At 43.2% G+C, this 19,036-nt stretch overlaps 1 protein-coding gene across 1 annotated transcript in view; it reads left to right on the top strand.

Moving 5' to 3' along the window:
* The window catches only part of Slc15a5 (solute carrier family 15 member 5), a 76,312-nt gene that overhangs the window by 2,360 nt on the left and 54,916 nt on the right, over window positions 1-19,036 (top strand). The window contains exons 2-3 of the mRNA XM_021191540.1: window positions 3,343-3,565; window positions 12,531-12,700. Of these exons, the coding sequence (XP_021047199.1) occupies window positions 3,343-3,565; window positions 12,531-12,700 (393 nt within the window). The remainder of the gene's footprint in view (window positions 1-3,342; window positions 3,566-12,530; window positions 12,701-19,036) is intronic.

The following is a 19,036-nucleotide window of genomic DNA, read 5'->3' as shown; positions in this document are numbered from 1 at the left end:
CACACACACACACACACACACACACACACACACACACACACACACAAACTGAGCAGCCTGGACTGTCTTAGAAAGCCACTGTGTGGTTCTATCAGGCCTTGAAACTACAGTCATCTTACCCAAGCCTCCCGTGACGCTGAGCTTGGCTTTGTTCCCTTAAGTCACACCCTGAACTTTCCACTCACAACTGCCATAGCACTGCAAGCCATTACTAAATAGTAGAGATTCCAACTAAATCCCAGCCTCTGCCTGAAATAGTGTTCTTCTTGACCATGGCCTAGCCACTGAGCTACCAGCCATCGGTCCAGCTCCAACCCACATATCAGTTTATCGATACAACTTCCTGAAAAAGGATGAATACATTGCTTCATGTTGTCTCCATATCGTTTCTATTATCTAAAAAGAAGTCCAAATTTAGCATATCAGAACTTTTACAATGTATATGAAGTGTGCTCCTCTGGAAGGGTCTGTGCTCACCTCCAATGACAATGGGAGCCTGGCTATATCGCTCCTTTTTCCTGTTCTATTTATTTTCCTCTCTGCCTGAAACAGTTAACTCCTTCAAATATTCACCCTGTACCTGAGATTTGTGAAGTCTCTTGCTCCTGCTGTTTGGTCAAGCCCCATGTTTGGTGTTAGTCTCTGAGTTTAGCTGTTACCAGATCTAGGTGACTGCGACTGCGTGGGCTGGGGAGGGAGATGGCTCCGTCAGTAATGTCTGCCATGGGAGCATGAAGAGCTGAGTTCATCCCCAGAACCAATGTCCAAATACGTGATGTGGTGGTACCCAAGTTTAGCAACACTGGGAGATGAAGACAGGATGCCTGCTATTGTGTAAGAGACCTCTCTTAGGAAACACTAACCCTCTGACACACACACACACACACACACACACACACACACACTTACTCCAGGTAGAGGACCTAGGACAAGCTGAAGTGATAGTTCCATCAAAATTCAATGTTGTGAACCAGTGAATTTTTATTGGGGTTACTAAGGGGGATGTGGGTGAAGGATTATTTATAGGAGTGGGGATGACTCAAAACATGGGCACCACCACCACAGAACCCTCTCCAACATATTTGAGGACTTGAAGCCAGTGTCACTAGAGCTCCTCCCATGACTTTCAGACAGCTCCAGGTCAGACTCCCCTCTCTGCATCTCGGGTGGTCCGTCTCCTCCCTCAAATCCTGTTTGTTGTCTCTATGACTCTGGAGAGGGGACTTGGTGAATCTTCAAATTTTCATCTTTTCCTGGGCATGTGAATTTAGGTTACCTCCTAGATCTCCTGAACTCTCTTTCCCAGAGAGAATGTTTGAATTCAGAGGAAGCCACTACATATCACTAGCCTACTTGACAAGCAACAGGTCACTGAGAGGCCCCATCTCTAAAATCAAAGTGGCTGGCACCTGAGAGATAACCCCCACAAAGTATCCTGGCCTCCACATGCAATAAACACACTTACCTTTCTGCTACGCAACTGCTTTCTGTATGTCTGCCTTTCTGACTTAACCACTCACTCCTGAGTTGTTCCTCTATGACCTCCAATAAAATATGGCAACACCTCTCTTCACAGGGCTTACAGATACAGGCAGACAACTTATTCAGGACACAATGCCTCATATCAAAGAGATAAATTCTTATCAAATGTATTGCAGATTTCTTTGCATTTTATCACACATTAGTTTTACTGAAGATAGAAGTGAAATCTTGCTCTAGTGAAATCAGAGTGTTGTGACATTTTCCCAAAGGATGCAAGGAGAGCATCTTTGGTACTTATGCAGGGGTACCATGAGGTCTGGAAGTAGACTGTCCTTAAATAGGTGGTTACTGCATGGATCAGATGAACTGAGCATGCTCTTGGAGAACTTGGTATTTCTAAACCTCGCATCAAACTTCTGGGGAAGAAGAGTCACATCTGGCTGACCTTGAAAGAAAGAATTTCAAAGCCAATAACTTAAAGGGTCCACTCTCACAGACAGTCAACCCACTGCTGAATGACAGTCAAATGCACACATTGGGCACATGGTAAAGCCATATAGAGAAGATGTTAAATGAGGTACTGTATTTCTGTAGAACTGTATTTCAACCTGTATTTCTGTAGAACTTCATGTGTCATTGAGGAACTAACCACTCATAACAACTTTGCAGAACGTCATACCAAAAATGGTAATGTCAGAGTAATTGAACAGAACAAAAGTAATCAAATGGACTAAATAACGTTAATAGTGTTTAGGATGAAGCTCAGTGGCAGAGAGCATGCCTAACATATAGGAGAGTCTAGCCCTAGTAGCACAAGAAGGGAGAAGGAAGAAGAAAGGGGATGGGAGGAGAAAGGGAGGTAAGGAGGGAAGGAGGAAGAGAAAGAGGGAAGGAGGGAGGAGAGGAGGGAGGGACAAGAGGACAGGAAGAAGGGGAGCTCTACCAACTGACATCCCAATGTTAATTTCAAAAGGAAACAATTGAGCACATGAAAATGCTTGGCACGAAACGGACAACTTAGCAAATAAGGGGGCTGCTCAGCGATTTCTGTTTGATGAGCAGAGTCACCAAACCAGGGACCGCAAGGTAAAAGTGGAGATGACACCCAAGCTTCCCTGTCACTCTGGGCCCTACGTCCTCCTGACTGGTCTGCATGACCCAGGACACACTCCTGCCCCCGCCCTGGGTTCTCATCTCTCTGTGTGTGCCAGGAAGGCTCCAGGAAGCTGTGTGAGAAAATCGAGAAGTAAGGACATACATGCCCCAAAGGATATCCTTAAACTCCTGACCTCTCCCTCCTCCCGAAAGCCAGTATTACGGGCGTACTCTGCCACAACAAATGTCTTGATTTTCACATAAAACAATTCTGAATTATTTTAATGTTGTTAAAAATTGACATCATTTCTTTATACATTTTTAGAGGAAAGATGATTTAAAACTGGAAGCGAGGGGTAAAACAAAACCCAGACCCTTGGTGTAGCTAAAACATTCAATAAAGAGAATTCTTTAATAAAATTTTATATATGAATTGATTACAAATGAACCAAAAAGTTTGTAAGTTGGTTATTTAATTTTCAATTATGTGTATGGGAATGAAGTCACAAAAGCCAAAAGAGGGCACATCTGCCATCCACACCACAGAGCAGAACTTGAGCCCTCTCGCGAGAGCAGAGCACACTCTGAACCACTGAGCCACTTAGGAAATTCAAGCCATCCCTGAAATTGCAAAGATCAACTTTAAGTACGCTGGTAAGACACCCATATAGCCATGAACCTTCCAGAGTAAAGGGCTTATTTACGATACGCTCCGGCAAGTCTGCATCTAAGCTACAAGCAGTCTCCTTTTCTCTCGACCAACAGGCACTGCCTTGTTATCCGTGCTTGCTTTTCCAGTGGAGAATTTCTACAGAGGCACTCATCCTGCATTTAACAACATGTCCATAGAGGAGCAGGCTGGCCTGTTTCATGTAGCACTACTGACCCTCTGCCTGGGCACAGGGGGAATAAGGGCCGTCGTCTGTCCACGGGATTTGTGTGGCCGTCAGGAACGGGAATCAAAGAAGCCAATGCCATTTTGTAACTGGTAAGTGACATCTGTTTGGACAGAAGACAGAGTGACAGCATTGGGTCCTTGTTTGGGTTTTTTTCACTGTTTGGCCTTTGTCATTAGTTGGGCTGGGTGAGTGACAGTGTGGTGATATCTGTGATGATGGGTCAGTCAATTGTCATGGTCAAGGTCAGAGATGTGGCTCAGGAGTTTAGAACACTTGGTGCTCTCCCAGAGAACTGGAATTTTGTTCCCAGAACCCTGCTCAAGTGATTCGCAGCTGCCTATAACTCTAACACAATGGGTTAGCCACCAAGGACTGGCTGAAATCCTGAGAGCTACGAAACCACACTGTCTTCTTTTTAAGTTAATTAGTGCATACATTTTTTATAACAACTGAAAGCAAACATGGAAGCATTGTGTTTGCGTGAGTGTGTGCGTGCGTGCGTGTGTGTGTGTGTGTGTGTGTGTGTGTGTGTGTGTGTGTGTAAATCAGGCTCCCAACACTGTCAAGAATAGTTATCTCCCCACCACTGTTATTTCACAATAAATCATGGCAGACATCAGCACCCAGACAAAAATGTTGAAAGGGAAAATAATCTTAAAACATTAAATGAGGGGCTGGAGAGATGACTCAGTGGTTAAAGAGATGACTCGCTGCTCTTCTGAAGAATTCAAACTCAATTGCTACTAACAAGCACACATGTCTAAAAGCCACCAATGACTCCTCTTCAGGGCATCTGACACCCTCTTCTGGACTGGGGAGGAACCATGCAGGCACAAGGCTCATACATAGAGGCAAAACACTTGCAGGTTTTTAAAAACTGCACTAAAGAAAAATGTTGAGTCAATGTTATCTATGTGTATGCAACTATCCAAGTGAATTCTTCCTCCTTCCTCCTCCTCGTCCCCCTCCCCCTCCATATTAGTACTACAAAACACTGGAGCCTATTTTGGATTAGGTTCTAATGTCAGGAAAGGCTGCAGTTTATCAAAGGGAGATAGGATGCTCACTCCCTGGTAGGAAATTTTGCCTCCTTGACCTGCCCGAAGGAGAAAGAAATCCTTTTTCATTCTATTCAGAAGTTTTAATCCTTAATTAGCAACATCATTTTGATTAAATAAGACTCCGGAGGATTAAGACTGGAGAGCGATCAGTCGTTCTGAAAGATAGCTCCAGAGACTTTATTGTACTGTGGTTTTAGTCATTCAGGGTTGTGTTTAATCAAAGTGACATTTCTCGGTGTTGATGACAAAGGGGACATTATATGAATGAACTACTTTCTTTGGGAAACAGAGAGGACTCCCAGTGGATTTGTTCCTTAGGGGTTTGGGTAAGAGGATGGGAACTGGGAAACAATGAATTTGGGGGGGAGGGGCTGGGAGGAGCCAGGCCAGATTCGGGAACAACACATTTAGCAAGTCCTTTTTATTATTGTTTAATTTCATTAAAATCTCTGACGAGAATAATCAAGTGGTGTCTCTGGAGCCTAAAGACATGAGCGTCTAGAAAAGTAGATGAAGCTCACTCGCTCTGACTCTTAAATGTGATTAAACACTGCCTGCTGGGCTCACTGGAGGCTGGACTTCATTGTTCGGGCTTGCTTGCCTTCTTGCTTTAAATACAAAACTACAGCACACATTTAGTCATCAGCTACATTATAAAGTTTGTAGAAAAAAATGACACGAATGAAAAGTCTGTTCTAGAACATTCTGAGTGGGTTGGTGGCAAGATGGACAGACACTCTACCAGTGGGCGGCCAACTCGCTGGGAGAAGCGAGGACTGTCACTTGGGAGGAAGTGAGGGCTACGGCTTCCAGCAAGGTTAGTAGCTTACAGAGAGCTGGGTTTCCCAGTCACAGTGTGAGAATACCTCAGAGGGACCTTGCCTATGCACAGACTAGCCTAACTTATCATTGGCCCTAATTCCCCCTAATGGACGGACTGAAGTTATAGTTCAGGGGTAGAATGGTACCCCCCAGTGTTCATGAGGCCCCGGGTTCAATTACCAGTGCCACAAAGGAAAAATAAAATCCCAAATATTGCAAACGTGAAAAAAGGGGATCAGTGTCAACAGCACCTTTCAAAGGACAACACACCACTTAAGGCTCTAACAGCTGAAGCCTGCGTTTTTAGCCCTGCCTTCCGCACAGATGTCAGATGCTCAGAGCTGTGAGACCTTCAATGAGATGTGCCTTTGCTCTGTACCATCCGAAGCTTCCCAGCGACCCTGGTAAGCAGTGTAGACGGAAAGTTTTAGCAATTGAAAACATCGATTCCGAGTAAGGCTGCCAAACGTCGTGGAGAAACCCACTCCTAGCCAACAGTGCCATCTGGAACAGAGTCTTCCGCTATGCTGTACCTCACGGGAAGTGTAAAGCTAAAGTTCTCTGAGAGAGATCTACCAGCGTCCTGGTGTATGTATGGACCCAGATCAGAACCCATCTATTTCAGGGATTTCTGGGTTCTGAGGCACAAAGTTCTGAGCCAGCGCACTGGAGAGATAATGTATGAGCACCTGAACAGGGTTTTTGTTTTTGTTTTTTTTTTTTCCTGGAAGCCAAAGAATGGTGGAAAATTAAATCTGTTCATGGCCATAATTTTAAAGCCTGCCACCGTCAGCTTCAAGTCGCTCTTCATATTTTTTTTCTACTTATTTTACTTGATAAATTACATTCTGTCTCTATTTCACAGTGTGATGCTTAAGGATTTCTGCAGTGAATTAGACAGAATCAAATCCCAAGTAACTCATCAGACCCTTGAAAGAGACATAAATGAATTTATTCCATCCCCCAAGTTTCAGAAATGTGTACCTAAATTGACCCTACATGATGTGTATCCCAGACAGAAGTGCTCTGAGTTGAACATGGACTCAATGTAGAATCTTTATTTTAAGAAGTGTTTGTTCACCGGGCATGGTGGTGCACATGTTTAATCTCAGCATTTGGGAGGCAGAGGCAGGCGAATTTCTGAGCTCGAGGCCAGCCTGATCTACAGAGTGAGTTCCAGGACAGCCAGGGCTATACAGAGAAACCCTGTCTCAAAAAAACAAAAACAAACAAACAAACAAAATGTTTGTTCTACCAGATATCCTGAACCCTGAGGATAACAAGTTTCTTCTTTAGATGCACATTAAAGCTATCAAAGTATTTTTTGGAAATATCCCAGTTCCTGGACCCCAGGGCTCTTGGTTATATCAGTTTGACAAAGGACACAGGAAAGGGAAATTGTTTTTTGCATTTTCAAGCCAACAGAATATAGTTGAGAACCACTGGTGGGTGTTTGTCTAGGGGTGGAAGGCTCTCCTCAGCTACATGATAACTTAGAGGCCAGCTTAGGCATATAGATATCTTGTCTCAAAGAAACCAATAAATAAGAAAAAAAAAACAGGTTTTATCTGTATCATTTAGGGGAACTATGTACATTTTGTGGCAGACAAAATGACTATAAGTGAATTATACAAATTAATCTCAATATATATATATATATATATATATATATATATATATATATATATATATATATATATGAAAATAGTAGAAACACCAGGAGTTCAAGGACTGCCTTGGCTATGTACCAAGGATGAGGTGACTCTGAGCTACACTTGAAACCTTGCTGCAATCCCCTACTGCCCTTTAAAAACAGTAGTTATCAATCCTGACCCCAAACATCCCACATTAGAGATTCCCGAAAGAAGAGCTAGGTATTGGGAAAAGGAGGGGCAAGGAGGGAAAATGGAGGGGGATAAAATAGAGAGCAGCGCCAGAGATCCGGGGAAGGGGAAGCTGCTGTTCATCAACTGCATCTGCAACTTCTACCTGAGCCTTGGTGCATCTCTCAGCATCTCTCAGCATCTCTCAGCATCCCTCAGCATCTCTTAGCATCTCTCAGCATCTCTCAGCATCCCTCAGCATCCCTCAGCATCTCTCAGCATCTCTCAGCATCTCTCAGCATCCCTCAGCATCTCTCAGCATCTCTGCTGGGAAAACAATGCCAGGCAACAAGGAAGAACTATAGTGTTTCTGTTTATTCCTTGCTTCTCCAAATACTCACTTGCCAGAATATTCTTTCAACTGTTTCAGGAGACTCAGGATTTTGCTAGATCAGTACCACCCACCATGAAATCAGTGTCCATGTGTTTCAGTGACCCTCTTGCATGCCTCTGCCCCATTCAACAGTCAGGAATCTATAAAGTCATCTTCACCTCTGTCAGGGCAGAGTACATTGTTCTCTCTGGGGCCCCTCACATTAGGAAGACTGGAAACTTCCAGAAAATGCCTTCTCTCACACATAATAGCTTCATAGGTTAGCCAAGACCACTTCTGGTTTTTTTTCTGTTAAAAATCACTTAAAATAAATCTGTCCATCTAAGAAATGGCAAAGCAGGGGTATGACTTTCAAGGTACCATGAAATAAATTAAGAAAATGTTTAAAACAAAGCCAAAATGACGGCCGAGATTTGAGATGAGAAATCCGAGGATCATAACAATTTTTTAAAATCGCCCGCACGGTTCCAGTTATTTGCAGTTCCACTCCCAGACTTAAATGTGGACTAAAGAATTGTGTTCCTGCCGCGGCTTTCAATTTCCCTTAATCACGGTATTTGTTTTGCTTTGGTTCTTTGCTCTCTGACTTTTAGTGTGAGAGGTGTTTTATACATTCAATTTACTGGTGAACTCTGAGATGAAATGAGTCTTAATGGTAAGCCTAAGACTGCAGGCTTTTCTTTTCTTTCTTTCTTTCTTTTTTATTTATTTATTTATTTATTTATTTAGGCCGGTGATACATATATAATTTCACCCTTAATTATCTGTGGCTCGTCCTGTCCATGGAAGAGCAAAGACAAATGTAGAGTGTGTCTGTGCTAAGTAATTCTTTCAGAAAATTACACAATCAAATAGGTGGGGTGGCAGTTGCTAAACTCCAGTTAGTGCTTTGCGTGAAATCCCCTCCCGCACATAGGTAATTCAGTACTGCCATTCTTTGGGTTTCCGAGCTAGCTTTCCCGAGATTTAAATCGTGGAGTATTCCGTTTCATCTTTCTTGACCCTCCTTGGGGCAGTTGGGTGTTTATCAGCTTGTGGTACACTGAAGAATGGCTGAAGGCCTTGCATTTTCTCAATAGCGTCTGCTTATCTTTGAGAGGGGAAGGCGCTCTAGAAAGTGAAAGGAACTAAATGTTGCTTTTGGCTCCCACCTCTCTGTTGCTATAGCCACAGCTCAGGAGGGCGGCTTGGAAGGTTAACCCCAGGCTGAGCCTAGGGACTCTAGGTTTTCCTAGAAAATGCTAACTTGTCACCTTACCTGTATTATGACAAATAAGTTCTCACTCATGGGTTACATTAACCCAATTTGGCTATCATGGTCTTATTTCCATCCCCCCAGCCCTTCCCCCCTGTGTCAGTCATTAGAAGTCTGATGGCCTACATTCTTCTTATATGTCAATCACGGGTCTAGCTCTGTACTAGGACCGTAAGAATAGAGAAGCAAAGATACAGAACAACATGGTGACCGTGAGAGGCATGACAATCTATACATGAGAAGCTAAACTGTCACAGGTGAAATGGCTGTACTCTTTGGAAGTAATCAGGCCAGAATAAGTAGAATATGTCAGAGCACTGGAGAGACCTGAGGTGAACTTAAAGAGCAAGACAGGACAAGCTAAGGGAGATTAAAAAAAAAAAAAAAAAAAAAAGTCACAGACGAAGACAGTGCCAGCCCGAGGCACACCCCCTTCCTACTAGTACATCTCACGCCTGACACCAAGCCCTTCCCTGTGGCGCCCTGGCCAGCTCTTGCTTACCTGTGGTCCAGACCATCACAATGGCTGTGACTCGGTGTCCTGCCTTTCCTACAATCATGGAGTCAACATGATGGTCATTTACTTCCTTCTTATTTAAAGTCAGACATGACCAATTCCATGCTAACTTCTCCCCCCCCCCCCCAAAGATACCCCCTAACTATCTGAGAAAAAAACCCTAATAAACTCCCATGGTCAACCAAGCCCTGCAGGATCCTCTACATCTCTGGAGGTTGTACCCCTTTCCTCCAGACCTGTCAGGCCTCAGCCACAGTTCTCATTTCCTAAACAAGTATTGGAGGAAAAATGGAGCAGAGACACTTACTTAGCACCATAGAGTAACTTTTTATTTTATTTTATTTTATTTTATTTTATTTTATTTTATTTTTACTAAACTCTTTAAAATAATCACTGTCTAAAAGACATGATCTTATTTTTAAAATTACCCTGAATTCCAGGGCATGTAAGATCAGGTGGGGTGTGAATAATTACCAAAGTTTAGATCCAATTCATGTCTTCTGACCACCATTTCAAAGAAGAAGGACAATATTTATAATTAATGATAGATGAAGCACGTTGATCAAATGTCAAAGCCCGGATGAATAAGGAAATAATAGTGTCATAAAACTGGTAACTGCAGAGTCCGGGAAAGTGGCACCAAAAGATCACTGAACCCAGTTCCTGCTTATGGGCTGCACAATGACAAATGGCTTTGCCTCCTGGGCCTGTGGCACAGCTACATCCAGCCAGATGGCTCCCCTCAATTCTCCAAGTTTCAGGTTTCTTCCCTGAAGAATAAGTGGGAGAAAACTCTGTGAAAACTCGTGTTTGGCAAAGAATTCGTAGAAACCACATTGGAAGCTTGACCTGTAAAAGACAATGAACCTAACAAGTGGGTGCCATCCAGATGGTGGTAAGACAACGAAAAGACAAGTTCTGGGCTGAAAGGAAAGGCGTGTAAAACTACCCAACTGATGAATAATTCATTTACAGACGTAGAAAGATTTTAAATTCAATATTAATGGAGGAAAGCAACCTTTTAAACGTGTGTGTGTGTGCTGTGTGTGCGGGTGCACACACTCACGTATAAGTGTGTGCAAGTGAAATGTCAATGTTGGGTGTCTTCCCCTATCATTCTCCACGTGACTTTTGAAGCAAGGCTCCCTACTAAACATGGTGTTTATCGGCTGGCCAGTCACACCCCATGGATCCTCCATTATTTGCCTCTCAGTACTGGGATTACAGTGTTTTGCTGTGCTGGGCTTTTTACATGGGAGCTAGAACCTGAAGTAGGTCCCCATGTTTGCAGAACAATCACATTACCCACAGAATCATCTTCCCAGCACCAACTTTCTCTTTAAGGGGAAGACATGTTTACACAAAAACTTTATCAAAGAAGATATGGAAAGCCAGAACCCGTTAGAGGAAGGTGGGTATCATTAACCACGATGAGACACTGATACAAATCTACCATCCTCACTGTTGACCATGGTGTAAATGGATTGTAGCATTCACAATTGTGATCACAATGTAAAATACCTCAGGGTCCCAAAACCCACTTGTAAGTTTCTTCTATTAGGTATACATAAACCATAAACCTCAGGTGTTTCATTCCTAGACTTTTACCTACAAAAAGTGAATGCCCATATCTGTACAAACATCTGAACATCGGTGTTTGTAATATCTATTAGCTAGGAAAAAATGTCAATCAACAGATAAATGGATGAATAAAGAATAAATGTGCATACCTTTAATCCCAGATTTCTGAGTTCAAGGACAGCCTGGNCTACACAAAGAAACCCTGTCCTGAACACCCCCCCCCCAGAAAAGAATAAATGTTTATATAATGGATCCTATTTGGCAGTAAGTAGGGATGTCCTGGTGGTTTGCTAACAGGAGTGGTAGCGCTAAGGAAGTTCTGTGAAGAGAGTACGGGGTATGTTAGAAGACAGACAGAAGGGGAAGAGAGGCTGTGGAGTAGAGGTGAATGAGGTTGTGAGGATTGCTGACAGGTGATGGGAGGGGTGTGGGTGGGAGATGGTGGGCAAGTGTGGATGGATGTGTTTGAAGGGATGGATAGAGGGTGTGAATTTGTGGTAAGGGTGGTAGGGGGTGTATGAAGGAAGTCTCTCATAGGGGATGTGGCTGAAGGGTTATAGGAGGACATGTAGAGGTACATGGAGGGAAAGTGGATGGGAAGGGGGAGGGGAAAGGGAGTAGGAGGGAGAGGCACAGAGAAAAGAAGGACAGAAGAGTGGGAGGAGGAGGGGTGGGAAGGGAAGGGGAGGAGGGAAAAAATCAATTGGATGTCATGGCAGGCATGCCATGAGGAACTCCCATGGATCCCACTTCCGCACAGACACATGCACCCTGAGCCCAGGAACAACCTGTGACCTCCACAAAGTGACCTACACCACAGTGAGGAGAAAGGATCCTGCCCGGCTAACAGGAGTCTCTAACCAGTTGCTTTTAAGCTAACCATGGGAAACGGGGGTGGGGGGAAAGTTCGTCATGTAAACCCTTTAAGCGTTCAGGAACAAAGCAAATATATGAAAGTACAATTCCATTAGAATTTGCACAACTGAAATATAAATGCTCACATAATACAACTTCATAAATGAGGGGAATATCTGTAACTAAATTGTATTGTATCATATCATATCTCATCATATCATGCCCCAACAACAGATTTTTAACTTGTCATGGTTAGGGTTATAACATCGGATTCTAAGCCCTTAGAATCTGATGCTAAATGCAGATCCCCTGAACGGTGGGGAGGTGAGGGTATTTTCCCAGAAATAATTTGCAAACTCCAGGGTAGGCAGAAGGGGGTTTTGTTCAAACCTCTCTCTTTTCTTTGACTAACGTGGGTTTAAACAGGGCAATCCCGAAGTTTTGGAGTCTTTCTATACTTAGAGATATCTTGTTCTTAAATGATAGGCGCTTTCCAGGCTCATGGGGGATCCACTCTCTCCCTGCTTCTATTCTAAGCAGAAAGGAGGACAAGGAAGGTGGTGCTTGTGAAACAATGAGAAAAAGCTTTGTGTGGGAGATGAGTGACACCTGGCACCCGTTCTTAGTCCATAAGCAAAATCAGATGGTCACAACTCAACTCGGGGTGTTGAGTAAAATGACTGTGGCATTTCTCTCTCTCTCTCTCTCTCTCTCTCTCTCTCTCTCTCTCTCTCTCTCTGCCCCAGGGCTTCCTGGTCCACGAACCTGAATGCAGCTGTTGTCTTTCTGGGGATCTCAAGCATCCAGCCCTTGGGAACCCGGTCCCTTATGGTCCTGCTTCCTTCTCTGTCCGTGTTCACCGCCCTGGTAACTCTTTACATGAAGTACTGCGACCTGATCTATCAGCCAGAGAACCGTGAGTCTCTTACCTCCTTCTTATATTCCCTGCGACGTCTTTGAACTCTCAGAACTGCATGAGTCTCCAGTTACTACACTGGAGAACAGCAGAGCCGGACAATGTCAGCCTTTACCTCCACCGTGCAGGGGGACCCCAGCTCTCAGACACTCACTCACTTTCATGGCTTCTCTGTCCCACTCTGGCAAGCACAAAGCACAGCTGTTCTAGAACTTCATTCATCTATGTCACGACAAACATTTGCATACATGATACAATAATACTTACATTACACACTATGTGAATACTTATGTCTGATACTTAAAAATCAACTTCTCAGTGTCATCATTGTTTACAGGTAGAAACAGGCAAAAGATGAGAGACACACATCTGCTCCCACTGTTAGGAATCCTACGATCACAGCAATCTAACAGCCATAGTCTATACACAGAGGGCCCGATGCAAACACTTGAGAACCCTGTGCGCACAGTTCCTGTCTCCATGAGCCCACGTGAGCCCTGAATAGTTGAATTGACTGTTCTTCTGGTATCCTCCATCCCATCTGAGTCCTACAGTCCTTCCTTCCGGGTTTCCCATCTCCAAATCTCTGAGGGAAGGGCCTGAGGAGACTTAATCCACATAATGTCTGACTGTGGGTTTCTGTACCCCTTCCCCAGTCATCTGACAGAGGAGGCTTCTCTGAGGACCAGTGGACAAGGCACCTACCTATCTATGCACACAGTAGAACATTATTAGCAATTATTTAATTTTTCCCAGGTCTCGGGGTTATCTAGTCTCCAGTTCCTGGCTACCCAGACAGTGGATAAACCAAGCATCGGTTGGCTGCCCCCACAAGCTCTGGGCCACCACTGCCCCAGCACATCTTGCAGGCAGGACAGATTGTAGGTGGAGGGTTTTGAGACTGGGTTGGTGTCCACATTTCTCATTCCTGTTTGGTTTCTCAGACAAGATCTCATGGTGTGGTGCAGTTTAGCCTTGACTTCTCTGAGTATGTCACACTAACCTTAAACTCAGGATCCTCGTGCCCCCGGCTCCTGAGTACTGGGGTTACAGGCATGTGGCAGAAGGCCTGAATCGTAAATTTATTTAATTTATTTAATTTAAAGGTTTTGAAGTTACATATGATAGATAGATAGATAGATAGATAGATAGATAGATAGATAGATAGATAGATAGATAGACAGATAGACAGACAGCCTGTCTTATACCTATGGTACATCCCTGTCTTATACACACAGCGCACCCTGTCTTATATCTATAGTACATCCCTGTCCTATATCTACAGTACATCTCTGTCCTATATCTACAGTACATCTCTGTCTTATGTCTACAGTAAATCCCTGTCTTATACCCACAGCATATCCATGTCTTATATCTACAGTACATCTCTGTCTTGTGTCTACAGTAAATCCCTTATACTGGCATCCACATTTAGTTTCCTTTCTCCAGATTATTTTGACTATTCAAGGGTACATGAGATCCAATATGTGTTTAAGGAATTTTTTTTTTGCTCTTCTGTATGTTGGGGGGACACATACACACACATACACATACACATACACATACACATACACATACACATACACATACACATACACATACACATACACATACACATACACATACACATACACAGTGTTGCTGGAATCTCTTTGGATTGAGTTAATGTTTTAACAATATCAAGACTTCCAACTAGCAACCTTTTTCCATGTATTAGAATCTTCTTCAACTTATTTACTTATTTTTACATTTCTGGAACAAGATCTAATGTAATCCAAGATGGTCATGGATCAATTACAAAGCCAAAGACAATCTTGAAGTCCTGATCCCCCTGCCTCCACTTCCCAAGTGGTGGAATTACTGATGTGCATCACGTCACTCTTCCATTGATTTTTTAAAAAGTTTTGTATTTTTCCAGTAAACTTCACTTTCACCTGCTTGGGCAAATTTATTTCTAAATATGCATCATTTTTGAGTGTGCTGTGGTGCATACTGCTGCCTCCTTAACTTAGTCAAGGTTTGTATTCCTACACAAACATCATGACCAAGAAGCAAATTGGGGAGGAAAGGGTCTATTCAGCTTTCACTTCCACATTGCTGTTGATCACTAAAAGAAGTAAGGACTGGAACACAAACAGGGAAGGAAACAGGAGCTGATGCAGAGGCCATGGAGGGATGTTACTTACTGGCTTGCTTCCCCTGGCTTGTTCAGCTTGCTTTCTTATAGAACCCAAGACTACCAGCCCAGGAATGGTACCACCCATGGTGGACCCTCCCTCCTTGATCACTAACTGAGAAAATGCCTTACAGCTAGATTTTGTGGAGGCATTTCCTTAAGGGAGGCTCCTTTCTCCATGATAACTCCAGCTTGTGTCAAGTTGACACACAAAACCAGCCAGCATAATATCCAAGTTCACAATCATGTTTTGATCAATGTGAGTGTGTGCACACATGTGTGTAGACACCAACAGAGGTTGAATGAGGGCATTGGATCCTCTGCAGCTGGAGTTAGAGATGCTGCTGGGCCTCCAAACATGGCTAAGAACAGAACCTAGATCCTGTGCAAGAGTGGCCAGCACTCTCAATAGACCGGACACTGGGTTCAACCTTCATGCGCTATGACAGAGAGAGAGAGAGAGAGAGAGAGAGAGAGAGAGAGAGAGAGAGAGAGAGAGAAGAGATAGATAGATACATACATAGATACATAGACAGATAGATGATAGATAGATAGATAGATAGATAGATAGATAGATAGATAGATAGATAGATAGATAGATAGATAAACACTAACATGGAACACATTTGCTATCCCAAGATTTCAAAATTCTTGGCCAGCCTGTTTACATGATGATGCTGACTCAAACAAGGATGATAATAAGCAAGCGCACATATATCCAATGACTTAGTTAAACATTTTCAGAGCAATTCAACATATGTCCAGTAACCTCCCACTACCCTATTTGAAAAACATGTTTATCTGAATAATGAAATACTTTCCTTCAAGTCTTACAGACCCATAGAATCAACTGCAATTCTTGATGGAGCCCAAAAATTTCGTATTTTGTCATATGTCAAGGCGATTCCTTTTGCTTATTAGTAATAAGAAAACAAACTTATATGCTGCAAGAGTACAATTAGCCTAGAAGATACTCAGTGGCTTTTCATGAATGTCTCTCCACACAACGACTGCACGAGAGTGGGCGCTTTGTTTCTTCTTTTGATGGTTTTGCTTGTGGCTTCTGCTTTGCTGGATCATCCAATGATTGTGAACTGAAGCTCTATCTTTCCCCTAGCAAAGGATATAATCCTTATTTTGGCTCCTTCCTCTCTGATGGCTAAATTGGAAATCCCTCTAAGCTATAATTCAAAGCCATAGGTGACCTTAAAGAAGGGATTTTTTTTTTCTATGCTACCTTTTATCTTAAGGTAACTTTTCAAATGTAGACCATGCATTCCATTATGTTTAGCTGTCAAGCACGCCCTTCATTTGCATTTCTTCCCACTGCTATAATTTTGAGAACTGGCAGGTGACCAAAGGAGAAAAAAATATGCCTCTACCACGAAGAGTGCAATGTAGGCGGATTTTTTATTATTATAATTAAGTACCATAGATATTCATGATTAGATCAAGGTCAGAGGAGCAGAACATCAGAGCCAAGGACTTAGAGGTACAAAGAATAGAAAAATGGCTTCCTAAAAGGTTTTTTTCAATAGTAATAGCTGCAATCCTTGGGTTTTGCAATAAAACATTTAAAATGGCTCATCTGTTTTATTTTAGAAAGTGAATGCCTGCTGTGTGTGTCCTGAGCCTTTGAGCCAGAACTCTGCATCTCAGCTGAATTTTCATTCCGAACTCGTGTGTGTGTGTGTGTGTGTGTGTGTGTGTGTATGTGTGTGTTTTGAATGAGTGTGCCTTGTCCCCCCGCTGTGCCCCAATCTCCCCTTTCTCCTCTGGGTGCACAAAAGTAATCTGAGAATTGTAAAGCCCATGGAATTTTCTTTAAAGACTGAGTCTCCACGATATACAATTATTTGGAGAATAGATGAGAGCATTCTTTTAAGCCGAATGGATTAATCCATAAAGATGGTATAGCATGTATGTGTAGGTGATTTCAACAGGGGGAAATACAGTGATGGGGTCAGCTGCCATGCCCCTGGCAGGCACATGTCTCATGGCTTCTTTTTCAGAATGGCCTTTTGAGGTGGCCCAGCCCATTGGTTTAGGGCTCTGTCTTGCTCTATTCCTACCTACAGCACACACTGCCGTATGCCTACACCATACCCTGTCTTATATCTACAATACACCCTGTCTTATATCTATAGTACATCCTTGTCTTATACCTCCATCACACCCTGTCTTATATCTACAGCACACCCTGTCTTTTATCTACAACACACCCTGTCTTATACCTACAGCATACCCCTGTCTTATATCTACAGTACATCCCTGTCATACATACAGCACACCCTGTCTTATATCTATAGTACATCCCTGTCCTATATCTATAGTACATCCCTGTCCTATAGCTACAGTACATCTCTGTCTTATACCTACAGCATATCCATGTCTTATATCTACAGTACATCCCTGTCTTATGTCTACAGTAAATCCCTGTCTTATACATATAGCACATCCTGTCTTTTATCTACAGTACATCCCTGTCTTATAAATACAACAAACCCTGTCTTATACCTCTAGCACACCCTGTCTTAGATCTACAATACTTTCCTGTCTTATACTTACAGCCCACCCTGTCTTATACCTACAGCATACCCCTGTCTTAGATCTACAGTACATCCCTGCCTTATATATACAGCATACCCAGCCTTATATATACAGCCCACCCTGTCTTATACCTACAGGACATCCCTATCTTATACCTACAGGACATCCCTGTTTACATCTACAGCACACCCTGTCTTTGGTTCTCCTCTTCAGTCCTCCTAATCATTCCCCCACTGTGATAACCTGATGTTAACAGAAGCTCAGGATTCCTTTCAAGAATCATGTCTCTTCTTTATACCTGTCTCTCTCTTCCAGCATTCCCAGGCCCATGATGCGAATAGTACCTATGGGCCTCTCTCTCAGCCTTAAAAAGCACATTGTTACTTTCCTTTTAACTTTTGGACTTAGTTATCTGGCATTGTGTCAAATGTGACCCCAGCTCAACTCGTAGTTCCCTGAGCTACAAATGTACCTCTCCATCCACCCTCTCTCTCTCTCTCTCTCTCTCTCTCTCTCTCTCTCTCTCTCTCTCTCTCTCTCTCTCTCTCTGTCTTGTCTTTCTTAGTGTCTCTGTCTTTCTCTGTCTCTTTCTCCCTCATCTTATGTAGCCCCAGCTACCATGGAACTCACTGTATCTGCTAGAGCAGCCTTGAACTCACAGAGATTCAGCTCACTGTGCCTCTCAGTGCTGGAATCAAAGACATCAACCACAATGCCCAGCTCATGCCAATCTCTTCTCTCCTTGGTGATGTCACCAACACCCAGCTGTTTAAAAGGAAAAGTGGCCACCCTCCAGTCACTCTCTTCTCCCACGCCTTCCCTTCAGATATCAGAAGATTCTGCCGATTGCTGAAAACATAGTCCATTCTATCTGTGTCTCTTCATGGCTGCCACAGTCCGCCCGCAACACCACACTCTACTGTCCGGCTCCCAGCTTCCTATCTCTTTCCCTGAAGTCAATCAGCCATTGGGTTCATGGGTTATGTTTTCTTTTCCTGTTTATTCTTCAGTTCTAAGAACCAAACTCAAATCCTCATACGCAATGGTTGAGTGAGCCTTTTCTGACTTAGTCACAAACATGCCCCAGAGTAGCCTTTTTTCCAATTCATTTTTTTAATATAACAAAATAAAATATAATAAGATAAAATGAAAGCTATCACATTGACACCAGAGAAGACAATAAATAAATAAATAAATAGATAAATAGATAGATAAATAAATAGATAAATAAATAAAAGCCCAAAGGAAGGCCTACAAATCAGAGACCACTCCTTTGCACACACACAGAATCCATAATAGAAGCCTAGAGGATGACTTCCGCCCCGGGCAAGCCAGGTGAATGCTGCCCCAATCTCTGTGGATTCATCTGAATCTCACTCATGTTGACTTAAAGGGCCTTGTTTGCTTGGTGACCTTCATCTCCTCCATCTCTTCCATCTCCCTGAGCTCGGAAGGGAGGGATCTGATGCAGACATCCCTTTCAGGGCTGAGTGTTCTAAGGACTTAGAGTAGCTTCCCATTAATGTACCCTGTATGCTATCTCTCGTCCACTTACAACCTCTTGGTGGTTCCCAACACTCCTGGAGGGACTGTACATGGCTCCCATGCTC

The sequence above is a fragment of the Mus pahari genome, chromosome 2 (genome assembly GCF_900095145.1).
Source record: "Mus pahari chromosome 2, PAHARI_EIJ_v1.1, whole genome shotgun sequence".
In the NCBI taxonomy this organism is placed as follows: Eukaryota; Metazoa; Chordata; class Mammalia; order Rodentia; family Muridae; genus Mus; species Mus pahari.
This window is presented reverse-complemented; position numbering and strand designations above follow the sequence as displayed.